General features: G+C 38.9%; 3 protein-coding genes across 3 annotated transcripts in view; 1 reads left to right on the top strand and 2 right to left on the bottom strand.

The window, feature by feature from the left end:
• RDR2 (RNA-dependent RNA polymerase 2) lies at nucleotides 1–12912 on the top strand. Its single transcript, XM_077381677.1, has 4 exons — nucleotides 1–820; nucleotides 5618–7521; nucleotides 11653–11803; nucleotides 12053–12912. Exons 1-4 carry the CDS (start codon nucleotides 293–295, stop codon nucleotides 12809–12811), a joined length of 3342 nt encoding a protein of 1113 aa, XP_077237792.1. The 5' UTR covers nucleotides 1–292; the 3' UTR covers nucleotides 12812–12912.
• A 3209-nt stretch (nucleotides 12913–16121) lies between these two features.
• LOC143879332 (protein NUCLEAR FUSION DEFECTIVE 2-like) lies at nucleotides 16122–17145 on the bottom strand. The gene is made up of 3 exons (XM_077381676.1): nucleotides 16957–17145; nucleotides 16782–16864; nucleotides 16122–16672 (listed from the first exon to the last, which is right to left on the bottom strand). Exons 1-3 carry the CDS (start codon nucleotides 17026–17028, stop codon nucleotides 16273–16275), a joined length of 555 nt encoding a protein of 184 aa, XP_077237791.1. The 5' UTR covers nucleotides 17029–17145; the 3' UTR covers nucleotides 16122–16272.
• A 707-nt stretch (nucleotides 17146–17852) lies between these two features.
• LOC143879331 (AP-1 complex subunit gamma-2-like) overlaps nucleotides 17853–26832 on the bottom strand; it is a 40537-nt gene continuing 31557 nt past the window's right edge. The window contains exons 13-18 of the mRNA XM_077381675.1: nucleotides 26350–26454; nucleotides 25943–26223; nucleotides 25358–25660; nucleotides 25100–25275; nucleotides 21735–21839; nucleotides 17853–18456 (exon numbers count right to left, since the gene is read on the bottom strand). Of these exons, the coding sequence (XP_077237790.1) occupies nucleotides 18361–18456; nucleotides 21735–21839; nucleotides 25100–25275; nucleotides 25358–25660; nucleotides 25943–26223; nucleotides 26350–26454 (1066 nt within the window). The 3' untranslated portion in view covers nucleotides 17853–18360. The remainder of the gene's footprint in view (nucleotides 18457–21734; nucleotides 21840–25099; nucleotides 25276–25357; nucleotides 25661–25942; nucleotides 26224–26349; nucleotides 26455–26832) is intronic.

Raw genomic sequence — 26832 nt, 5'->3', positions numbered from 1 at the left:
GAAAAACAAGAGGTTTTTCTTGGACATGGCTTTCACTAGCTTCTTATTCGGATCACGGGTTTTCCGAATGCCTGGATTTTGGGCCAATAGAGATCCGACATGAAGCATATGAGATGGAAATACCTTCGCTCTGCGGCATAAGGAAGAGGCTCTTCATTGTCTTCAAGAGTAAATCTTTCACTCCCTGTAAAATCCCAACCTCAAAAGTACTCTTGCGGGCTTGCAGCAACTCAACGCCCAAAACCCGCCAAAAGCCATAACAAGGAGAGAAAAAACCCCCCTCTCTTTCACCATGGGAAGAGAAACAAGCACGGTGAGAGTCACCAATATACCTTTAACGGCGATTGCCCCTGAGCTTTCCGACTTCTTCGAGGGGACAATCGGCAAAGGCTCTGTATTCGCCTGCGAAATCTACACCGAGCGGAAGAACTGGAAGTCTAGAGGCACAGGCCGAGTCCAATTCGAGACCGTTGAAGCCGCGAACAGGGCCACTCTTCTCTCCGTAGAGGGCAAACTCGAATTCCAGCGTGCCCACCTTGTGATTTCACCATCCTTTGAGGAGATCATCGGTCGTCCTATCGATGCCCGGAATCGCGTAAATGCAGGGGATTTGCATGTGGGTTTTTTTACTGGAGAGGGTTGCATTACGGTTTTAGAGTCTTGGGCGCTCCTTAAGGCTGAGATAATGCCCGAGAGAAAGAGGGTTGAGTTTTGGGTAGTTGAAGGGGAGAATTGTTTTAAGATGGAGGTACAGTTTGGGGATGTGGATGATGCTTTTGGGTGTTTTTTGGATGGCAAATCAAATGCATTTCTTTTGAAGGTATGAGGGCTGAATGCCATTCTTCTGTTTTGTTTTTTTTTATCTCAATTTTGTGTATTTATTTTCAGGAGTCTGGTGCTCTTTGTTTGTGCCTTTAGCGTTGACAAATTTAGGATTTTTACTTATCTTGAATGCTTTACGAAGAGCCCAATGAGTGTTTAAATAAAACACTGTTACGAACCTAAATCGGTTCGTAACGGATTTGATCTTCTTAGAGGGAAGATCATCCTTGTGATCCACTTCGAGGGAATGATCAGTCCTCCTCTGTGTACAAAGACACGTCTTGGAACAAGTTTCTTCATTAATTTGAAAATAGCCGATTACAATTTATTTATACCATTAACAAACAAGAAACCTAATCCTATAAAACACTTAAAAATATAACCACTAGCCCTTATCCAAAGAGTCCAAAGAAAATCTAAAAACTAATCCAAATATCTAATCCTATGTCCGTAACAAACACCCAAATGATAAACATGAAAGAGTTTATAATAAGAAAGGAAAGTGGTGATCTCAATCTAATCTAGCTACCTCAATCTAATATTCTAATTTATTTAGCTTGCATCATCTAACCTACTTTCCTGATCTACCACTAGATGATCCAACGATGCGATCTCTCATAATCTAACATGCCCCCCTCAAAAATCGACATACATTTGATTACAATAGATTTCCTTAAATTACAAATATAATCAAAATCTACCAATTCGATGCACACTTGCGAAAATTGATGACGAAGATCCTTTGATGATGGTGAATGTTCTTGTTGAAGATGATGATTCCTGCATTTTGTCGAAGAATGTGTAGCTTGGAAGATGAGTCACGAAGTGGGCTTATGCTGAATGATTGCCTCAATAGGCTTAATAGAACTCTAGCCTCGATAGGCAAGTCACCGTGGGCCAGTTTTGGAATATCGATTCTCATAAGAGTGGGTCACTATGAACAAATACCTCAATGGGCAAAAGGAAGCCTCGATGGGCAAGAAATCAGGAGTCAATCCTCATGGGATTAGACATCATTGGTCGATCCTATGGGATTTGAAACTACTCTCTTAGGTGCTGAGGCAGCTCAGCTCAGCTGAGTAGGGCACACACCCCAAGGAACTGGGGCAGCTCAGCTGAGTAGGGCACTATTTCAGGCACATACCTCATCCGAAATAAACGAAATGAAATGTAAGGTTTGAAAAATCAGAGAAAAATTGAAAGAGAGGAAGGAAATAGAGGAGAAAGCAACAACTAGCAGTAAGATAGGGCGACAACATATCGGTGTGGAAAGTACAAATTTATGAATTTTGAGTGCAAGATTTTTTTTAGGGTGCTGCTATCAAATATGGGGGTTTTGCAAGAAAGAAGTAGATTAAAAAATGCAAAGGGAAAAACATGGAAAATGAAATCAAAGGGGTGTCCTTATCAAGATCTAGGGGTGGGTAAGAGGGTGGGGTGTGTAGAAACGAAATGGGTGGTGAAATTTCACAGGCCTCTTCTTTATACGTTGGATGGATAGCAAAAAGAGCATTGTGAAAGGTAGATACAAAATAAGCAAAGAATTTCTTCTTGTGGAGCAAAGTTACCTCTTGCAAGCATTCTAAAATCATGCCACATCAAATCATTTCTCTTTACCTTTTTGAATAGATGACAAAATTGGTATGACCAAGTCACATCATATCATCTCTCGAGAATAAAGAGAGAAAAGGCTACTACGTTTTTTTATCAACTCCACGCAGCAACTCATGATCTCTACGGGAGACCTAAAAAACCAAGGATCTATGGCTATGGTTGTAATGACGCAGACGAACGAGAAGGTGATGGGTGCAATGGCTTCGAATGAGAAGGCGGTGACCACGACCTATGCCGAAGATGCCACGAGTGGTGGTTACCGTTGGATTGGCCGGAATTTGTGGCGGTGAGGGATGGCTAGGAATCCACGGATGGTAAGGATTGTTTTTTGGTTTTAGAGAAAATAGAGGCCGGGCTTGGTGGTGCGAATGAAAGAGATTGTTGAGTTTTGGTGCGTGGAGGCCTGACAGCTGTCCGCCGGAGAACAGGAGCTGTGGTGATCAAGGCGCAATTGGATCTATTGCTCTGCTACCATGACAAGTTTAGGATTTTCACTAATCTTGAATGCTTTACAAAGAGCCCAATGAGTGTTTAAACAAAACACCCAAATGATAAACATGGAAAGGGTTCAAGATAAGTCTAATCTAGTTACCTAATAAGCCTACCTACCTCAATCTAATATTCTAATTTATTTAGCTTGCCTCATCTAACCTGCTCTCCTAATCTACGACAAGATGATCCAACGGTGAGATCTCTCATACTCCAACAAGCATTGAAATGCTGTTTTTATTTTTTGTACTTTGATGTAATAAATAAAGAAACGGGTCTATACCAGGGGAGTTTATATAAGAAACAAAAGCAGGATTCCGACACTCTGATACCGTGCAAAGAATCTCATTGGGTAGCAAACAGGATAAAAATAAGAACAATGAGCAATTAGCAGTAGCAAATTGACAAACAATCTTTAGCGGAAAGGTTGGGCGATCTAGGAGAAGGCATTTTCAGATGTAGACGGTTGCCTAGCTAGTATTTCCTAACCCCGATAACTATCATGGGTGGAAGGAGCCTGATAACTTGACAGTGTGGGGCTAAATACAACAAGATGAATTTTCTATAAATGACATATTTTATTGTGTCCTGCATAGTATTATTCTGTGTCCTGCAGAGTATTATTCCGCCTTATATTCTTGTTTATTTGTCGATACTTATTGGATTTGTGTTTTTGTTATGGGATACTTTTACTAGTTGTTCAGTTTATGCTTCTGTTATTTTTTTTTGAGAAGGAGTTTATGCTTTTGTTATTGATTTGAATTAGATTCATCCTGTTCTGTGTTAGTTCATTATTTGCACAGATACTCACACAAGGGCCACATTATTCTGCGTGTGACGAATTGAAATCTTTGATTATACCTAGGACCTCAGAGATCATGGTCCTAACCCACCAAGGGGATTCAGTTAGCTAAAGAAAGAAGAAAATGGGTTGAAAGAAGAGAAGTGAGGGTTTGGAAAATTCGTGGGGATGAGGAAACCTTAAAAAATGATTTTCAATGGGTTTACTAAGAAGGAAAAGAAAATGAGAGAGGAAAATAAGGTGAGTGAATGAGAAGGGAAAAAAGAGGCTTTCTTTTAGAATGAAGAAGGGGAATAAGCTGAGAGGAATGAATGAATCATAAATCTGATTTGAGGAAGAAGTTGAAGAAATACATTGTTCAAGGATTCAAAGGAAGAAGTGGCCAGATATCTTGATTTTCATGCTCTGATACCATGTAAAATATTGAATGATTTATCAAGTTAGAGAAATAGAATGAGCTGGAGAGGAGTGAAAAACTTATGGAATTGTAACGACCTGGATTTGGGGCAAATTTTTTTTTGACATGATTTTTTTTCAAAATCCCAAAATCCGAATAGCTACCTCAAAAAGGGAAACAACAACTAAACAATTCTTTCCATTAACTAAATGCTTATTACAACAACGAGGAAATAGAAAGGAAGTGAAATTTGCAGCATTCAAAACAATGATTTAAAACATTTAACAGCTTAAACAAAATAGGGAAAAATACACTTAGACCCCTGTGGTTTCTGACACATTCATCTTAACCCCTAATGTTTAAAAAGTTACAAGTAGACCCCCTGTGGTTTCAATTTGTGTAAGGTAAACCCCCTCAGTTGATGGTTCGTGCACAGATTGAAGGGTTAGGACGATCCTATGGAGCTGATTTGTTGGGCACACCCTATCTATGTCAGGGCCCATCAAATGAAGGCTTTGGATCATCCAAACAATGTGGGCCCACTGTGTTTTTGGTAGTGGGCCCAAACCCCATACCTGAATCCAAACACTACCAAAAACACAGTGGGCCCACACTGTTTGGATGATCCAAAGCGTTCATTTGATGGGCCCTGACATAGATAGGGTGTGCCCAAAAAATCAGCTCCATAGGATCATCCTAACCCTTCAATCTGTGGACGAACCGTCAACTGAGGGGGTCTACCTTGCACAAATTGAAACCGCAGGGGGTCTACTTGTAACTTTTTAAACATTAGGGGTTAAGTTGAATGTGTCAGAAACCACAGGGGGTCTAAGTGTATTTTTCCCGGCATTGATAACAGGCAGTATTCAACCCCCCCCCCCCAACCTCAACTCAACAAAGCCTTTGTCCCAAACTAGTTGGGGTCAGCTAAATGAATCCTTTAGAAAAAAAATCATGAAGTGTGGTTTTTAATTGTTTGTTTCCGTAACGACCTGAGGCATGGAAATCAGGTTGTCACAGGAAAGCAAAACTCTGTTAATTTAACACATTTGAAATCCATTACATATCATATTTATATAAGTCGGGTTTGGTCAAAATGACTAAGATACCCCTATCACTAAACCGACTACCTTCAACAATATAAATTGCCTAAATAGATAGGACTAACCCAAACTTGAAATTCCAAGTACGTCCTAAGGTTAAAGTAGAGACATGTACATCTCTGACTCTTGAGTTTAAAAATTAGATACTGTTTAACAGATGCAGTTCCACTGTAATGTGATTCTAATGAAAAATTCCATATTTTGTTGAAATTCAATTTTGTAAAGGAAGTTCTGAATCAGTCGGATTTTTTTAATGGCCTGAATTGGGCAGAAATTCATCTATTATTAGTTTTACTTTTTATGTTGATTATACTAAAGGTATCTAATGATTCTAATCATCACATCTTCTATTAAATGAATAAAGTCTTACATGGAATTATAACTTTTCAGCTCAAGTATGCCCCAAGAATCTACCAGAAAATTTCTGGACCCACTGTGGCTTCAAAGTTCAGTAATGACCGGTACCACGTCTGCAAAGAAGATTTTGAGTTCCTTTGGGTTCGCACAACAGATTTTTCAAAATCGAAGTCCATTGGGCATTCGTCTTATTTTTGTTGGGAACTAAACGGATTATTAGCGTCAGAAATTCGTAGCTGTTTCCCACATTATGAAGAGTTGGGGGACCTTCAAAAAAAGAAAGAAGGGGGGCTTTTCTGTTCTGAAACTGAACTAGTTCCTGTTATAAATTCTCCATCTGATTCTAAGTTGGCATATGAGATCCTTTACCAGCTCAATTCTCTGGTTCATACTCAAAAACTTAGTGTCACAGCAGCAAACACTGAATTGTTTGATATTCTAAGCGGCTTGACTGTGGATACTGCTAATATGATCCTTTCAAAGTTGCATATGATGAAGTCCACTTGCTATGATCCTGCCCACTTCATTCAAAATCAGCTAAATACCCTGAAGAGTAACCAAAGGCATCCATTGTCGTTGTCTAAAAGCATGCCAACAGATAAGAACTTGATGGCTTGCCATAGAGTTCTTATTACTCCATCAAAAGTTTACTTTCTGGGACCTGAGCTTGAAACCTCCAATTATATTGTAAAGCATTATTCTGCATACGCTTCGGACTTCCTCAGAGTTTCTTTTGTCGATGAAGATTGGAGTAAGCTTCATTCTGATGCCATCTCGACTAGAATTGAGCATGGGATATGTTCAGAGCCCTACAGAACTGGCATTTACAATCGAATATTATCCTTCCTGAGATATGGGATTACTATTGGGACCAAAAAATTTGAATTTCTCGTCTTCTCGGCAAGTCAGCTTCGTGCAAATTCTGTTTGGATGTTTGCTTCTAACAGTGCTGTGAGTGCAGAGAATATTAGAGAATGGATGGGTCATTTCAGTAAAATCCGTAGTGTGTCTAAATGTGCAGCAAGAATGGGTCAATTATTCAGCTCTTCCCGTCAGACATGTAGTGTCCCGACTCAAGATGTTCAGGTTATTCCTGATATTGAAGTTACAATTGATGGAATCAAATATTGCTTTTCAGATGGGGTTGGAAAAATTTCTCTAAATTTCGCCAGACAAGTTGCTCAGAAGTGTGGATTGAATCAAACTCCTTCAGCTTTCCAAATTCGATATGGTGGCTATAAAGGGGTTGTTGCTGTTGACCGTACTTCTTTTCGGAAGCTATCATTACGGCGGAGCATGCTAAAATTTGATTCAAGAAACACAATGCTCAATATTACCAAGTGGAGTGAATATCTGCCATGCTATTTGAACCGTGAAATCATATGTCTCTTGTCAACATTAGGAATTGAGGATGAAAAATTCGAGTCAATGCAGCATGAACAAATGCGTCTTTTAGACGAAATGTTAACAAATGGAGAGGTTGCTTTGAATGTTTTGGAGGGCATGGCTGGAGGTGATACAAAATCAATTCTAGTAAAAATGTTGCTAAAGGGTTATGAACCAGATGTAGAGCCTTATCTGTCAATGATGCTTAAAGCTCACCGTGAGTATCAGTTGTCTGACATTAGAAGTAAATGTCGTATATTTGTGGAAAAAGGCCGAGTCCTTCTCGGATGCATGGATGAAACATGCACATTAAATTATGGTGAAGTGTACATTCGAGTAACTATGACAAAGGCAGAGTTACAAGATAGTGGTCAAGATTACTTCCGAAAAGTTGATGAAGCAACATCAGTAGTAGTAGTAGGAAAAATTGTCGTTACAAAAAACCCGTGCCTCCATCCTGGTGATATTAGAGTGCTCCAGGCTATCTATGATCCAGCATTAGAGGCGACAGATTTGGTTGATTGCATTGTCTTCCCTCAAAAAGGAGAAAGGTAACAGAATGCCTCATAAACTTTCTTTTATTCCATTTCTTGCTGCATATTTCTTGCCCCATACTGGAGTATAAATTTGCATATTTTCTGAAAAGCCATTTTCTTTGGAGTGGGCAGTAGAATTTATTCAAATGTCATAGTTAGTGCAACTTTGACTACACCTATGTTACGCTTACGCATGTTTTCTTTCCCATGCACATATGCTGCCATTCTATTGTAGTTTACTGATATGATTATCTTCACGAATAGGAAGGAGACTCTTCTCATTGAAAATATTGCTATGTTATCTAGAATTCAACAGATGAGGGAAAATTGTACTCAATGTTGATTGAATATTAGCTGGCTTATCAGATTTGATGTATTCTATATAATCAAGTCATTGATTCTTTTTCTAGAACAAAATAATGGAACTGATTTTACTTTCTGGGTTGTGCATGCAAAAGTTTGTAGCGCAAGAATTGCGTATATGCTTTTATTTCTCTAAGAAAGTTAAGAGATTCACCTGGCATTTCTTCAATCTAGTATCAAACTCTTTAAGATGACCAGTTTGGAGAATTAGATCCAGATGTGTCTTTCATTCTCATTTTGTAGTTATCCCTTTACATTTATTGTATTTCGTAAGATTGTTTTTAGAATATATTTTGATCTATTTCACTCTATATAGGGAAATCACATGTGATGTGTCACTATTCATGTAAATAGTGTCACACGGATATTTCAAGCTACGCCGTTTGCATGGCCTATGGCCCATGGCCCATGGCTTGTATGTAAGGTTACAGATATCAATTTGGGACTTGAGTGTACATATTACCAAAAAGTAGTATGATTGCACGACACCTTTGGTGGACGCTCCTGTCAAAGCTAGGAAGGTGCCTCTCCACCTATTAAGTTGGGAGTTTGCTTGGCCATCAAGTGGTGCTTGCAAGTTCACATCCTATTACATTCTAGTCAAGGGGTGACTGGGTTCCCTTAGGAGTTTTATCATGTTGCCTTGTAAGCTTGTACATCAATTGAGTTCAGCAATAAAGATTTCTTATTTCCCTCCCAATTGCCTCTACCCTTTGCTTTTTTTGTGTGCTTGTGAACTTGGCTTCCCTTTGTGCTTGGTTTGTAGGTTAAAGCCCTGCAAATTTGCTTGGCTGATTTACCTTTTCATGACTCGTGAGTCGTGAGACCGCCACAATTGCTGCATGAACCTAGTTGCGAAACTGAAGGCCCGTAATGGTATCAGAGCCGAAGTTCCCATGCCCTAAAAGCACCACTTATGTCAGAGGATGGCAAAAGGGGGACGCATAATAAAGCCATTTCCCCCATATTTTAGTCGGGTTCAAGGAGAACCCGAGCTAGCTGAAGCTATCACACAACAACCAACAACGAAAGAACAACTTGTTAGTGTTGAAGGGAGGGTTGACTTGGTGAGCAGCAACAATATAATCTAGCTGAATTGGTAAAGGCCATTAGTGAGGATACGAGGACTACAGTGGAGGTCTTGCAAACCCAAATCATACCCTCATTGCTCAAGTGAACTTATGAGGATCCTCTACAATGGCGTGGGTGGCCATTTGGGGGGTGGGGGGGGTGGGGGGGGGGTGCGCATGTTAGTAGGGCCCAATGCTTTGGGGGCCTCCGTGATGCTAAGGAGTTTGCATTGGGGGTGTGCAGTGTTCTAATGCAAGAAGGGCACCCCATTGACTGTAAGAGCTGAAAGCTCAATGACACTGAACAAAGGTAGACAATGCAAGAGAAAGAGATGACCACGGTAGTGCATTGCTCGAGGGTATGGAGGCACTATCTACTTGGCTCGAAGATTGTTGTCAAAATAGATAACGTGGCCACCACTTTTTTCTAGACCAAGAAGTTTTCGCTCAAACAAGCTCGATGGCAAGACTGTCTGGCCGAGTTTGACATGTTGTTGGAGTACAAATCCGGGTGATCAAATTAAGTGGTGGATGCACGAAGTCGGAAGGCTGAGTTAGTTGCCTTGAAGTTGGAAGAACAGGCTGCAATGAGCTGTCTGAAAAGCAACTTTGAAAATGGAAACTAGTCAGTCGTTTTGTGTCGGTTTCAGCTGACATTTAAAACCATGGTCTCCTCCCCCTCCAAGTATGCTTAAGCTTAACTTTGATAGTTTCAGCTTAGGAAATATGCTGAAGCTTACCTTTGAGAGTTTCACCTTAGGAAATCCTCATCCAGATAGGTTTTTTTTTTTTTTTGGGCGGGGGGTGGGGGGGGGGGGGGGGGGGGGGGGGTTGCTATTTGGGATCAGAAAAGGGTGATGAGGGTGGTCTTCCTTGGTTCAGCGGGGACCTCATATTCTAACCGGTCTGAGCTTTTGGCCCTTCATGTTGGGATCAGAAAAAAGTGATGAGGGTGGTCTTCCTTGGTTCAGCGGGGACCACATATTCTAACTGGTCTGAGCTTTTGGCCCTTCATGTTGGGGTTAGAGTGTGGGTTAGTTTGGAGGTTATTATTGATGGTCACTTCAATCAAGAATGCCAACCAATGGTTGCATGACCCTAATAGAGCTCTATGGAGATTCTTGGGTTTAATTGATGAGATTGTGAATTGTCTTGCGGGGAGACATGCCACTTTACACATCTTTGGCACTTAGTCACTGACCAGGCATATGAGCTTGCGGGAGAGGGAGTCGTACGCCCTACCCTGGTCATCTTGGACGATCCTCCCTAGCCTTTGGGGGAGCGTTTGGTCTCTCTTGTTTTATTTAGTTCTTGCTCAGACCTCTTCGGTTCGAGCTTTAGGTGTATCCTCTTTTTTATTTATGCTGTGCCATTATTCATAAAAAAATAATAGTAATTTATGGACTAGGTTTTCCATCTGATTTTGGGTTTCAACCAATTTCAGATTCCAAATCTATTATGGATTTTGTCGGAGCAAACTATTCGCCACCAAAAATTGGATATTTTTCGGATTTTCAACTGGAAGAATAAAAAAGAGGCCAAACAACTCCAGTAAGTAAAAAAAACCTGTAAAATTGAGACCTTTCAAATGAGATAGGTCTTAACCACCTCGCTGGTCTTAGATTATTATAGAAAGGACAAAAGAATACTGTTAAAATGACTGGGAAAAATGGGCAGATCGCTCCATATTGAAGACAGCTGTATCTGTTAACTTCTATGTTAATTTGTACTAATAAAAATTCCCTCATAACCTTGATTGTGCTGTGACTGAAGGAACTCTACATTGTTATCTCAATCTAATGATTAGATCGACATAGTTGTAGACATGCTATAGCTTTGGTATGCTGTATGTATGACTAAAGGAACTCTACAGTGTTAACTCCTCTCAAAATAATGAGTAGATTACTATTTTTTCTCAAAAAAAAAAAAAGAGTAGGTCAACATAATTGTAGCTATGTATGACTGAAGGAACTCTACATTGTTTTTTTAAAGGTAACAATTTTATTAGCTGCGAAATGGTTACATTAAACGGAGAAACTAGACCAGTGTAGCACGATACCTCTCTTGATATACGCCCTATACAGGAAACTAGACCAGTGTAGTGCACGATATCTTCCTTATCCTCACTAGCAAAAACAATACAAACATTCTCAAAATCTTTTTCTTTGGATATGACGAGTAAAGTATCCGGGCCAGGCCACTACAGGCTTCAGACTAAGATCAAACTCGTTGAACGGAGGATGGACTGCTGTGCATGCAGTACAGACAGCAATACCGATCAATTCCCTGAAAATTTAAGTTGCAGCGGGAATAACCCAAGTGAATTAAGATCTGCTACAAGAAATTAAATTAATCCAAAACTGATCCTCGTGAGCCTGATTTTTGAGTCCTGAAACCTCTAGACCCTCAAGGTTGATCTATGAACAGATCCATCAACATAATTGTAGCCATACCATATCTTGGTGCATTCATTATTTTTACCAAGATACCCCTATTTTATGCACAGCGCCATTAGTATGTTATATTATTTTTACATATTGTGAATTTGTGATAACTAATGACTCTTTCAATTATTTTCTCAGTTCTCTAACATTAATTGCTCATTCCCTCTTCAATATGTTTTTGGTTAGTTAATGCAGTTTTTCAGTTTCTTTTTTCATGTAAAAGAAAAAAAAATTTCAAGGGGTTCTGTTAACAATGCATGTTTACACAGGCCTCATCCAAATGAATGCTCTGGTGGTGACCTGGATGGTGATCAATATTTTGTATGTTGGGACACAAATCTTATTCCATCCAGTAATTGTGCAGCAATGGACTACATTGGGAGAAGGCCACGGCTTATGGATCATGATGTGACGCTAGAGGTATGTCAAAGACTAAATCTTAGTTTTTAGAGAGTCAACGGGGGGTTTATTTAAAAAAAAATGAATAGCCTGAATCCAGATTTGATTGGGCCATAAGATAAACTTTTGGATCTGATTAGAATGTGGGCATGCCCGCCCCATTGACACCCATAGTGTATTTTGTACTTGTCAGAAATTCTTGGTGTGACTTTGAATCATGATGCATTGGAGTCATCTTATGTTATTCTCTCAATCTGCCAAAAACTGCAGGAAATTTACAAGTTTTTCATTGATTATATGATAAATGACACACTTGGTACTATCTCAACTGCGCATTTGGTGCATGCGGACCGGGAACCAAGTAAAGCCCAGAGTCCGAAGTGCCTTCAACTGTCAACTCTACACTCCATGGCTGTTGACTTTGCAAAGACAGGAGCACCAGCTGAAATGCCAAGGGTTCTGAAACCAAAAGAGTATCCTGATTTCTTAGAGAGGGGAGACAGACCCACATACGCCTCACCCGGAATTATAGGAAAGCTCTACCGCGCCACCATTGGCCGAATTGCGGATGAAAATTCCGAGTTCGTCTGGTCCGAATCAGTCGCCCAAGCTGCTTATGACTATGATCTTGAAGTGAATGGTTTCGAGGCTTTTATCGACGCAGCAAAAGGTTTCAAGAATCAATATACAGAAAAGCTGAGCAGTTTAATGAATTACTATGGGGCGAAGAGTGAAGATGAGATACTGACTGGTAATTTGCGGATTCGGTCAACTTATCTACAGAGGGATAAGAGGAGATACAGTGAGATGAAGGACCGGATTTTGGTTGCTGTTAGGAGTTTGCACAAGGAGGCTGAAGGGTGGTTCAAGAACAGTTGCAGGGCAAATGAGCAGTCGAAAATGGCATCGGCATGGTATCATGTGACTTACCACGCAGATTACTGTTCAGAAATTAACTTCTTGAGCTTCCCATGGACCGTTGGTGATATTTTGCTAAACATGAAGTCGTCCAAACTTATGAGAAAGTAAGTAGGAAGACGAGTTGGATGAAATGGTTGTACATTCTGTAATTCTCACTACTCTTCTGTTCTCTAATAAATAAATAAATAATCAACAAAATATTAAAAAAACACGAACCGGAAATCCTCCAAATGGTACCTACCCTACGCGCGGGCGCACGCTAGCATCGCGAAACCATGGACATGGAATTGGGCCTCTGAATAATAATATTAATAATCATGGTTTTGATCGAAATTCAAGGCGTAGCTCAAGGGATCGTATTGGAATTTCCCATTCTTCTCTCCCTTTCTCACATTCCTATTAAATCTACGTACGAACGTTTTCCATCTGCCTCCCGCCACATTCAATCCTTTCTTCCGCCACCTCTCTTCGCTCTCTGATTCACGAATCCATCTTGATCCGACGGTCTTGGATGGGAAGCATGGGATCCAGAAGCAGGAGCATCCTCTTTTGGAAAATATTACGTCTTCCGCCACGTCATCTCCCAATTCGGAATTCTCAACAGTCTGAGATTGGATGGCCATGGAAGGAAGAGTAGAAGGGAAAGATGAGGATTTGGAGAAAAGCGAGGAAAAAGATCCTTGCCTGATTCCTGCAAACCCTAACCCTAATTCTCCTTTTTTTTTCTCTATAAAATCTTCTGTCACCTTTTTCCTTCTCCTTCTCCTTCTCCTCCTCTTATGTGGGGAGAGTAGTAACGTCGCTGTAGGGTTAGCGTAGTTATATGTTTAACGGTCTGCTGTTATAAATAACTAAATTTAATCGAGGTCCATCGGATCAGTTTCGGGTAATCCGGTATCCATTTTTATTTTATTTTATTGACGGTCGGACACAATTATTATGGCGAGAAGAAGAGTAGGAAATGTTTTGTGCATGTTTATAATATGGGTAACGATTTCGGATTCTCGAAACGATCGGATCCAGATTGGACGGTAATGAGATGTGAGTGAGAGACCCGCATCGAGTTATGAAGTTGATAAATGTGGTTTAGCTGGACCCCACATGTGGGTTTTGACATGTGGTGGACCCAACTGATCCAAATACCCATTTCCTGTTCAAATTCCTCTTTTCGGTGAAATTTAAGAAATCTATCCGATTGCCGTGCCTACTCGAACTTCCTTCCCAACACATCTTACTCCCTCTTCCCTTCAAATACTTCGAAAAGATACGCAGTTAGAAGCATGGTTTGAAATTTTGGACCTAGCCAAAACTGAAATTTCAGCTGAAATCCCAAAATTTCTGTCGAAATTCGGTACAGGCACTCGAAATGTCAATTTTTGAGCCGAAATCGGCTGAAATTTGGGAAAGGAATAAAACGTTATTATTTTTTTTCTCAAATTTCGCCGAAATTGACGCAATTTCTGAAAATTTGGTATGTTTCGCCAATTTCGATTTCAGAACATTTCAGATTCGGTCTTGACCGAAATCCGAAATTTTAGATTTTTGACGAAATTTAAAACCATGGTTACAAGATAATTGTCAATGATAAAAAGACTATTTTCTATCATTCTTGAATGATTTACCGAGAATCAAATACAATACTTATATAGAGCACTTTAGGTGACGAACATAAAACCAAATCTCGATAATTATGGATTCAGACCATTCTAATCCAATCTAGTCACCTAATAATCTGTCTAGGCTATCTAGGCTACGTTCTAATTGCCCAATCTAGCTCCAAGATGATCCAACAGTGAGATCTTAACTCTATCCCATGGTGATATCTCATATATTCTAACATGCCCTTTGAAACGTATGTAGATTGAAAAATTGACATACATCTGATTACAAAAAACATTTCCCAAGAAATTTCCCAATTTGATGCACACTACTGAATATTGTATCTGCTAAAGATGTTAGGCTTATGTATAATGCGAAGTATTTTATAAAGTTGATGATTGATGTCTATTGTTCAAGAATTGGTCACAACGTATGAACTTCAATGGGTTTGCTGAGACTGGGCGAGTCTTTGTAGGCATGCTTTGGACACCGCTACTTCGAGGCTTGGGCAAGACATCATGGGTCAATTTTGAATACTGTTCCTCATGGAATTTTAAATTCTCGTTCAAATTTGCTTTTAGATTTTGAGTGACATCTTAACCCAATCCATTGGTGATATCTCACATATATTCTAATAAAATAAAGGAATAAAATTAGCGCTTGCTGCTTCAATCTATCACATTTGGCTTGAGCAGAACACAAGAACACACAGGAGGAAAGAACGATAGAGGCAACTTGTTCTGCAAATTATCCTTGACAATGTTAGGGATAGGTTCCAGCGAATGTTTAAAAACATGGATGGGCCGTGAAACACAGCCGAAGAAAATCCTGGGCACGACATGATCGAGCGCTTGGTTGACCTGGTCATAACTTATGAGAGTCAAAGGGGTTTTTATTGACTATGTAGGGCAAAGCACGGAACGTGGCCAAAGTAAAAGAGAGTCAGCCAGGGGAGTCTATGATGATGCGGGAAAATTTTAAAACTATGGTTCCAACGTCCTGACTCCTGACGACGTCCTTAGCCCTTGGAACCAAGGTTTAAAATTTCGGTTTCAGTACCGGGTTCGGGCCTTGAAAATTTCAGTCGAAATCTGGTACAAAAGCTGAAAACAATATTTTATTCATTATTAAATTTCGGCCGAAATTACCAAAATTTCGGTTGAAATTTCGGTGAAATATTAAATTAATATAAAAAAAACAACAGATTTTTTGTGTCATATTTCGGAAAAACCGAAATTTCGGATTTGGGTCGAAATTTAAAAGCATGCTTGGAACAACCAACTAGCTCATCACTTCCACTGCCAAATCAACCCAACGCAACGCACACCAAGATTTTGAAACTTGGAGATGCCAAGAAACGGTTTCTCCAACGTCATATCCATGGCAATTTCTCCATCAACACAGAAGTCGAAGAGATTAATGAGATAGAGATTGAAGGTAAACCAAGGGACCATCCTTGCCATCGATTTAAAAATTGAGAATTTGTGGATTGAATCAGGTTCCCTAGCTGCAGTAAATGTAATAAAAGGTGTTTTCAACTGGCCACGAGGAATTTCAAGTGCCCATCGAGGATGGCTCGGACTCTGCCACCCGACTACCTGTTTAAGACCAGCTGCCCTTGTAAAGGGTAAAACATCCCACTCCATATCCTTCCCCTTCCCCTTCCCCTTCCCCTTTTAGACATTCTATGAATATCTCTGATCAACACTATGAAAGATTGTAATTTTTTGTCTCGTTAATGAACTGTAATAGAGGTCCACGAGACCCCAGCTTACCCACCAAAGAACAACAATGATAAATAGATTAAAGGAGAGAGAAGTGTTGAGAAGAAAACTCACTAAAGAAAAGCAGTGACAGATTAAGGGATCAAAGACACACAAGCTACGGGAACATGAAATTAAGATCACAGCTAACGCATAACGGAGGAGCCCAGAAAAACCCTAATTCGAACGGGGAAAAAAAAAGTCCCATTAAAAAGCAGAAACCTCAGCATCACCTCCTTGAAATTTCCAGAAGACATTTCCAGCATCATCAGCACTGCTCGAATCGATCGCAGCGGCACCGAAGATGGCACGAAAGGCTCCACAGACGACAGACTCAGTCGAAGAATTCGTCTTCGTAGAAACCCTAACCACGTTCTGCAACCCCAAACGATACCCATCGGAGGCGCAAGAATCCCCGCCGGACATCTCCGAGATCCTACGGCTCAGATCTTTTGCAGAAGCATCAAGATTTCGTTGAAGATAGTGCAGAGAGATGGAGGTTTGGATTACATCAAGACCCAAAATGCTCAATGCTCTGTTGTTCTCGTTGGAGTAGGAGGAATGGGTCATAGCCCGCCTAAGAAGATCAACGGTTTGGAAATCATAGCTGAAAAAAAAAAATGCAAAGAAGAAATCAGAGAAAGAGAGATTAGGGTTTTTTTTTTCCCTCAGCATAGAAATTGGAGAGAGTTAAAAGAAAAGATGGAAGAACTTGCCCGATTTGTTTTTGTAGGGTTTCGAGAGCGGTTGAAAACGGTGAAGCGTTTGTTTTGGGGCTGCTGAGTTCGTTCCCGAGTTCCTGCAAAAAGGAAAGATAGGGCTTTTTAAGGGTTAGGGTTTTAGGTTGGAATGAGGAAATAGTGTTGGGTTTTTTTTTTAAAAAAATTTCACCTGAGTAAGGGAAGTGCGTAGAAGAAAGGAGAAGACCAAGAAGAAGCAGAGGAGATTGAAATAGAAAGGCATGTTCAGTAATAAAAGTGAGGATTGGGTTTGTTATGGGGAGAAAAGAAAGGGCTTCAGAGAGAGTCCGATCGCTTTGAGAGCGAATGAAACTTTTCGTAGCAAATGCTTTACACATGCTTGGATTTTAAGAACCGATTGTGACTAGGAAACTGATTATTGGACTGAAAATTGTTGAATTGTGAGAGGGAAATGATATCAGCACAATCATATTTGAATAATTGTACAAACCCATTTTGTCTTTTCTTATCCAATTGCTTTATAGAGACCAACATTCGACCATGTTTTGGATAATGCCCCAAAAGCACTTGGCAGCCAATCAGAGGAAGCGTAAAACAAACCAAGTATGAAAACCATGTAGCCTAGGAATTATTTATTGAGGCTTCAGGTTCTAATCAACTTTCTTGCCAAGTTTAGTTCTTCGGAATATGAAGTGTTATTTAGTTCACTGGAATTTTTCAAGGAGAATTTTATGAAGGAGCTAATTTGTACCTCTCACAAAATTTTGCAAATTATGAGTTTTTGGATAAAAAATCCTCAGCTTTCTGGGAAAGAAAAATGTATCATATGCAGCTATTAAAAAAATGTCTATTACGTGTTGTTTCATTTTATTCCTGTTCTTACATGTACATCAATCAGGCCCCATAGGCCATCACAAGTCCAGCCTATTGCCCTTGATCACACCTTCATCCGATGATTCTAGACCTTTGATCAGGCATGATGAAAGAAATATCCTCATAGCCGTGGATTTTTACACCTTAATCTCGCGATTGAGATCTCAATTTGGACAGCCCAGACCGAGAGACACATGAATACAAGATGGTTCATACGCTGATTTTCAAAGCCAGAAAGTCTTTAAATCAAGAATTTTACAAACCACCAGTTAATGGGGGACTAACTTTTCATATCAGATGTGAACTGAAGAGAGAAATGGAGAAACAAAATCAGCAGCTAGTTCTTCTTCCTTCTTCTATCAATCAAAATCACACTCCAAATCCCCACCTTCCAATTGCTCTGTGAGATTCAATTGATGGAAACAAACAGTTAACAAAAAACCTTATGGTTTCCTTCTCAACAAAATGTGCTCTCTGAACTCGGGTCCTAAGTTCTCTATGCAACATATAATGTACATAAACCACAAAACAAAAGGCGACAACAGGCAGGTGCTGAGTTGACTCGGACGAGTAACACCAATAACTAGAAATTAAATGGCACCTGATACAATTGATGATGTTGAGCTTGACCGCGAATTATAAAACAGCACATAAAAACCTCTTCCAAAGCAGCAAAAAGCGCTTCTCACCAAATTAACCTCAGAAAAAGAGGATTTCGCCCTTATAAACCTGGAGGAAAATTGTTGATTTGTCCTTGCTCAAGCACATCTTGGTTGTTCACTTTGTAAGCTATCCGTATACGCATAGCAAGGGCTTTCTGAAATAGAAATAGATGAGAATTTGTAGAGAGCAAAGGGTGAGACAACAGGCAGCAACAGTTACAAATAGTTGCAACTAGTACCATAATTACAGTTGTTCTTGTGCTTCTGTTGTGAAATAAGCTGATACATAATTCATTTCTATGATTAAAAGTTCCAACTTGAAACAGAAACCACAAGGTAACTAAACATACACCACAGGGTAACTAGAGGTATGCTGTAGAAGGGTCCCTGAATACAGTTACCGTGAAATACAGAGCTAAATTAAGCTTGCAATTCATGGTGATGATTACAAGGAGCTGATACCATGCTCGGGTCTGGGCGTGTCTCAGAATATTAATATATTAAAGAAGATAATACTCATGTTCTCCATAAATGCAAAATAAAATTGTTGGGAGAAGTTTTCGTGAAACCTAATTTATCACGTCAACGAGGTGGCAGATACACTTGCCAGAGGTGTTGACCTGACCGGGATGAGTTTCAGAGTGAGCTGGCCTTACCTCGAATGTAACTTTTGACTTTATAACTTCATATTCTTCTTTTTTGTAGGGCCACCTCTTCCATTCTTTTTGCCATTATGTTTTTCCAGTTAATGAAGTTTGTTTTGTTTTTGAACAGTTCATACATAAATTTCTTCTTTGTTATCACTCCCAAAAAAAACAACCCAACCAATAAAAAGTATTATTTCCCTCACTATAAAGTAACACTGTAGAAGAACCATATATACACAATGAATAATTAAATAGGATTGTGAGAAACTCTTCTATTCTCTCCTGGCATGCTCACTGTACATATGGCCCTATGAGTGTGGTGACAAGGAGCATTGATTCTGCAGACCACCCCGAGGCTGTCCATGCAGAACGGACATAGTTACAGTCCTTGACTTTGTGAGTGGACGAGTCTCTGTTTGGTGTGAATCAAGAAAATCATAGTGTCTCGTGGCACACAAGAACAACAGTCCCATGGGAATTCTCCATGCCTTTAAATTCACATCATTTGCTTCCCCTAGTTATGAAGAAATATCAACAACAAAGGCCGGTCTAGGTTTTTTTTTTGGTTGGTTGAAAAACTGCACCCCCGACCCCCCCCCCCCCCCCCCCCCCCCCTTCCCGTTACACAATATATAATGGATTCTAAGAAAAACTTTTGTCAATTCATAACTACTGTATAAATCAATCAACAACTGAACCCTCCTGTTACGGGATTTGACCATATACGATATGATTCAATTCAAGCCCCTCAATATAACTAAATCAGGATATTTTTAGTACCACTGGTCCCCAACACTATCTCAGGCGAGGTTCCAAAATTTAGTCCATCAATCATCGTCCGAGAGGTTCTATTACATAGCAATCAAGTCGATCCTCCAATGTTTGCCAACAAAGCTCTAATGGTGCTTCACTCTAGTTATTTACGTGTGGAAGATATTACTATTGTTGTTGATAACACTTGCAATCTGAATTGTCTCATTCACAATCTTTTCCACCAAGTTTGACACTAGCATTTATGGTTTTAAATTTCCCCAAAATTTCACAGAAACAATCGAAACATTTCCATCTCCATCCTCACCGAACGAAATCTACATGAATTCCATCCGCGTCATTATTTCTCCGAAATTCAACCAAAATGGTCAGAACAACAAAAAATGGGAAGATGTTACGATTTGCATTTCATTTCATTAATGTAGAGAATGATATTTGGTAGGCAACATCATTGAACAACACAACAAAGTAACCGTATCTTATGCATGTGATATCATATCAATATGGGACCAATAATACCTCAAAACTTTATGTCGTATTGTCATAGAGTTGTGGTCCATAGAGGGGAGAGTGATCATTATACTTTCATAGTTTCATATACTTCATCATAGTTTATTGGTTTTATAGTTCCAGTCATGTGCGACAACACATGTCACTAGGTGTTCGATGTGATTAAGCCATTATGTATGGCTTTCTTGCTTATGTGATGGTTTTTACGTATGTATTTGTGCTTATTCCAGCATTTCCTAAAGTTTTATCTTAAAATTTCATCATTTGCATATGTTTCCATACATTTCCTCAATTTTACAAAATTTCCACCGAAATATGAAACCAAAACCAAAATTTAAAACCTTGGCATTTACGTCCTTTCACTATTGTCTAGGAATTGATGTTGCAATGATTTCAGTTTGTCTTTATCTTTAAGGAATTGACTTCCCTAGGTTCCAGGCAAGCACCTAGCAAGCAAAACCAAAAGATAGCTTATATAAATTTACATTATATATTCATTCATATATAAAAGAGAGCAGTTTACATTCATAATTATTGCTCCAATAAATATAGACATTCAGTGGTTACTAAATATACATAATACAATATTAATGTAAAAAATTTCATATACATGCTGCAATAGACAAGTGGAGGAAAACACATGCATTTTCATCAAATAAAAGATTCAATATATATGCACCGTGTGTCCAGGAGAAAAGAAAAGACAGTCAAACCAGTGGGCAGGAAACCATTTAGTGAAATGATAAAAACACCCTTATTTCAAGTGTTAGTTTTAAGAGATGGAAAAGATATCTCCGACGGCCGGGAAAGACGGACGCTGAAAGGAGTCTCGCTGCCTGGCCAATACGGCACCAAAGGAGAGTCCGTCCAGTGGACAGATGGCCTCTAGCTGCAAGAAAATAAAAAATCTGAAATCTGCGTGACTCTGGTCTGTAGTCCCATTTTCTGTCCGGCAAAGATGGCTATGGAGATGGAGGTATTTTTAAACATTAAAGCTTGAGATAGGGTGTTTTCCAGTTTTAGTCATTTTGCACTTTTTTTTTAATCGTATTTGAATAAAATGTATCTTTGTACAACATCAAAATTATGAGTATTTAACTTTTGAGGAATGATAGATGAAAGGGTTCCCTTCCAATGACAGCCAGAAATGGGCCCTTGATTGGATCCACGTCATTAAGTGCAACCAAATTTACTTTTTCAACCGATTTAAAAAAGGTTACCGAAAATTATGTGGATCCAATCAAGGGCCCTTTTCCGGCTCTTTATGCAAGGGTGCCATTGCATCTATCATTCTTCTTCAGTTTTATATAGCTTTTATGGTTTACAAAATTATAAGCTGTAAGAGCAAGAAGATAGTCTTCAGCTAAGAAAATTTTTATACTCGAAGATGTAAACAACAGCTTGGCATAATAGAGAGGGCTCGCAAAGAGCTGAATCACATCAGAAAATCTAACAGCCAAGGAATAAAGACAACTAAACATTATTGGAGAAAATGGGATGTATACCTGCCCGTGTTGGCTATTATTGAGACTCAAACTTTGCGTGATCGACCCATTACCACTGGCAGGAAGAACATTACTGCTAGCTGGATCTAAGTGTAATTGGACAAACTGCCAAATAAACACATTTTAAGTGCCACAATGAGAGGTTGCAGTGAAACACAGAAGACAAACTAAAACAATGTATACAGATTCAAGCATGCATACATGGTAACAAAAACTCGAGCATCCCACCTATTCCACTAAAGGAAATGTAATAGCATGCCATTAATTAGGAAAATAGTCTGAAAGTTCATGTTGACCTTGTCATTAGTCATCAAAGCATGTGTATTGAGAAGTAATTTTTATTGAAACTGTCAATAGTGTCATAAGAATCAGCTAAATGATGGAATAGGAACTCCATCTGGCAATAGACAATATCAATGAAGAAATTAATGTTCTCGAGCACATCTAGTGCCTAAGGAGCACCAATACCATGTGGGTGTGTTCTATGGGGTTGGGTGGTGGTCAGAATGAAGAATATTAATGTAGGTTTTAAAAATGAATGAGCACACAACAATTATATCCATATTATAGTAAACTTGCATATTGCCATATGTCTACATGTCCATAAATCTTTAATAAATGGTAAAACCTTTTGTGGTGGCATGGGTTGGATGGAAAGGGAGGAATGCAGGACATTTGAAGATAAAGCTTCTCCCGTGTTAATGTTGGGGCTTAGTTATCTTTTGTCTCATCTTTAGTCAGGTGAGATCTTTTCGGAAAACATAAAGAGATTACTAGGGAGCATTCAAAAAATAAAGAATAAAATAAGCGATTATTAAGGGGAAATGGTCCAAAGAGACCATGGTGAGTAGATGGCATCCCCTTCTCCAAATGTGATTAACTTGAACACAATGGATCTTTCCTTAGGTAAACCATAGGAGGAGGGGGAGTATGTTTAAAAATGAGAAGGAAGAGGTGGTGACAGATTTTCCCAGTCTGAGTGGTTTTAAGGATTCAAACAAGGCTGAGGCTTGAGCCCTTCTCGCTGGTTTGTTGATGTTTTTATGATGAGTTTAATAGAAACCTTAAGGAATGACTAAAATTCTTATATGCATTAGACTAGACTGTCCAAATAATGTCAGACTAAAATGCCATGAGCTACAAGCGAAGATACCATTTAATGAGATGAAATGAGATGGTTATCAAATCGATTAAAAACAACAAATGATAGAACATAGTGTATGAAGCCCAGTGTAAGCCCAATTTACTATATCCGGCATCATATAACACCAGTATTGATATTGCATGGATACTTTTGTTTGTGGAATTACTATCATGCTTGAAATATATGGCACTCTTGTGCAATTAACTATCATGCTTATTGTTTGCTGGTGTTGCATAAACTTTGAGTGCGTTACTTTGTAGATTCTATAACCAATATATTAGCAATTAATTTTTGGAAGTGAAATCAAGTTGAGTTTTCTGCTTGTTTACATGTTTCACGCGCGGGCGCACGCACACTATGTTGCATCAGCATGGGTGCGAGTGTCGGAATCTGAAATGGGCATCGAGCGTCAGATTCGACAAAGCTAAAAAGGATTCATAGATTCGCCAAAATGTTTTCATCAATTCTCAAATTTTAATTTTTTACATAATAATATAGTTATAACCAAGGTTTTAAATTTCGGATTCCAGTGAGGATCGAAACCGAAATTGCTGAAATTTACCAAATTTCGGTTGAAATTTCGGCAAAAGTTTTGATAAAATATTAATTTTTTACTCCTTTACAGAATTTCAGCCAAAATTACCGAAATTTCGGACCAAAAAAATGACATTTCGAGCGCCTTTACTGAATTTCGGCAAAACTCTTGTTTTGGTGAGGACCGAAATTACCCCCGAAACCGAAATTAAAACCTTGGTTATAACCATAGTTTTAATTTTCACCGAAACCAACACGAAACGACCGAAATGTTTCCATTTCCATAGCTACCGAAACTGAAACGCATATTGAAATTAAAATCGTAAGTGCATAAGTGGTATACTATATCAATAAGGGTTTAGGGTTTAGGGCACTCGTTAAGCACCATTTAATGGCCCTCGGGATCATGAATTTACACATACTTTGATTAAAAAAATCTCAAAACGGGTGTAAAAGTATGTGTTAAATCATGTTCGTGAGGGCCATTAAATGATGCTTAACGAGTGCCCTAAGGGTACTCGTTAGCAAAACCCATATATATTATACAATTATATGGGAAGTGATATATCCGCCCCTTTTGATTACTTGGGACACCCAGGGCCAGTGTACGTGGCAATCAGCCCCATTGAATCCTTCTGACGTGAAGTACATCAGCCCCCCCGCAGTCATTGATACACCGCTGCTGGGTGTCCCAAGTAATCAAAAGGGGGGGATATATCGCTTCCCAATTATATTTATATGAATTGCATGTGAAATATTGTATAGGTACTATAAATATTGTATACGTACTACGTGTCTGTATCTATATGAATTGCATGTGAACTGTGACATGTAGTGAATTATTAGACAAGCGTGACAATGCATGTCACTAGGTGTGCGATGTTATTAAACCATTATAGATAGTTGTCTTGTTGTGTTTATTCTAGCATTTCCTTAAGTTTTATCTTAAAATTCTATTATTTGCGTATGTTTTTTTAATGGCACATCATTTGCATGTGTTTCCATATGTTTCCGTGATTTGACAAGATTTTCAAGGAATTTCCAACCGAAACTGAAAAGTTTCCGTTTCTGTGGTGACCAAAACCGAAACCTAAACCGAAATTTAAAACCTTAGTTATAACAATTAATATATTGAAATTTTAATAGGTTAAGTAAATATAATGTTATGTTTTCATATAAAAACATTGTTATGATGGATAAAATTCAAAACATGCAGTAATTATGAAGTTGTAGTAATAGTATTTAGAAAAAAACAGATAAAAAAAGGTCTAGAAATGCCACTGCGAATCTTCAACTATTGGAATCCGACACGTGTTCAACATTTGTACTTTGTTCATTCAAAAGAATCCATGTAACATGGCATATACATATGCATATACATGTGTGAATCATGCATACTATCACATGACAAGTGATACTCAAATTCTAGATTTCAAGAAAAAAAATTCCGACATGTATCTCTGTTCCCCTTACACATGTCTGTATTCATATCTGCCACTAGTTACCACATAATATATTTTTGGTTTGTCTAGAAGCCATTAAATTAACTGGTCTAAGAATACAACTGATATATTAACAGAACAATAAGTTCAACAAGAACAAATTCAATGTACATTAACGGTTCAAGACAAGGAATTGATCTTGTAGAAAATGGGAACTCCACCAAATGAGTGTTATTTAACATTACCTTTGGAACAGCTGCCTGAAAGATAAAATCTGTGTAAGTATTAGATGACATATTTGTAAACGTAGCCTGAATCAATGTAGTTTGTGGTTTTTCAGGCTGCTTTGAGAAGCTGAACATCATCTTCAAGGAGTTGCTCTGAAATGCGGTGATGGATGGATAAACTGGATTCTTTTCTCCTAGAAACAAAGAAAAAGAATCATTATTTTGCTCGAAGTCCATAATACCAATCAAGATTCTAAGAAATAAAAGCTCCATTACCTGGCATCGGAAGATTGGAGGATAATCCATCCAGCAAATCCATTACTGGAGAAGTTCCTGCAGGAGACTTCGTATGTTCTGCAGTTTCCTTCACATAACCAAATGTTGATCTTTGAGAGAACTGTGTGGAAGAAGACGGAGAAGAAAGTGCTGAAAGACTTTCCAATGGAGAAATTGATGGCATATTATATTGACTGGAAGTAATATTAGGTGTCGATAAATCATTCTGCACAGAAGGTGGCATTCCAATAGATAAAAGATCCAGTAGAATATCAGCACCTCCTTTTGGCGCCTGGCCTATACCTACATAAAATCATGAGAAACACCCCCATCAATATGTACTGGTAAAATGATTTGATTAAAAAGCAGCAGCATGGGATACTGCATCAAGAGAACTATGGGTGAGCATAAATACTGTCTGTCTGAGTAACGAAATAATTTTACTTGATAATTTGATATGGCAAAAGACGATCCAAAGATAATGTACGTTCATTAGCCTTAATGAAAAACACATGAAGAACTCCGGAGTTGTTGCTGAGTCCTAATATAGTTGAAAAAAGGAAACCAAGACGATTAAAAAGATACCTGACAATGATGGATTCGGTGTCAAATCTACCCCCAGCAGATCCTGCAGAAAATCGCCAGTGGAAGAACTAGGTGTTGGTGCATCATCTGAACTCAAATCAAGTAAATCTACAAGTGGAGCTGCAGGGGCCTTGGCCACTCCATTTGGAAGATTAAGTGAAGCTCCAGAGGATGTTGATTTTCTAGTCTTCTCAGACGAAAAGCTTGTTGTCGTAGAACCGGCCTTCTTTCCACTATAAGTAGACTCATCAAGAACCGGCATTCGTTCAACCAAAGCAGGCCTGCATGCACCCATGCAGCAGTTTTTTAAGCACACAAATGCAAATATAGGATTTTCCACAAAAAAAAAAGAAAAAGAAAAGAACTAGGAGTCATGCAAATGCAAAGAGGAGAGATCAAATACCCACTTGATATTCTGGTGCTTCTGAATAATAGAATTGAATTCGATGGATCTTTGCTGCAACTCCAGAACAAGGCTTCCTTTTTGCTGAGTGATTATTTCTCTAATTCTCCTACAAAAATGATATTCATTGCATTCTTTACAATACTAACAGAAGAGATGTCATGTAGGCAGGACTTAGTAGAAATGAAAATAACTGCGTAAATGTAGAAAAGTCGGATGAACAAAAAACACTAATACTCTGCACTATTAAATGAACTCTAATATGGGGGCATCACCGCCCAACCATCACACTGTATCCATACAGCATCTTTGTGGTGATCTGAGTTGTGAATGGATGGCCCACCACTAGACCAGTCCAACATTGCCAGTCATTCTTAACCCCTCATTTGAAAGAAGGAATGTTTAACCATTAATGCTTGCCAAGGCATTGAATTAGTGAGCGAGTTCTTCAATCGGTGTGGGAGGCATAATTATGTTTGGTGGCCCA

Source organism: Tasmannia lanceolata, unplaced genomic scaffold, assembly GCF_043159265.1.
Source record: "Tasmannia lanceolata isolate RefF3 unplaced genomic scaffold, GAP_Taslan_0.1 ptg000006l, whole genome shotgun sequence".
NCBI lineage: Eukaryota > Viridiplantae > Streptophyta > Magnoliopsida > Canellales > Winteraceae > Tasmannia > Tasmannia lanceolata.
Note: the sequence above shows the minus strand (reverse complement) of the source record. Positions and strands in the feature narration are given on the sequence as shown.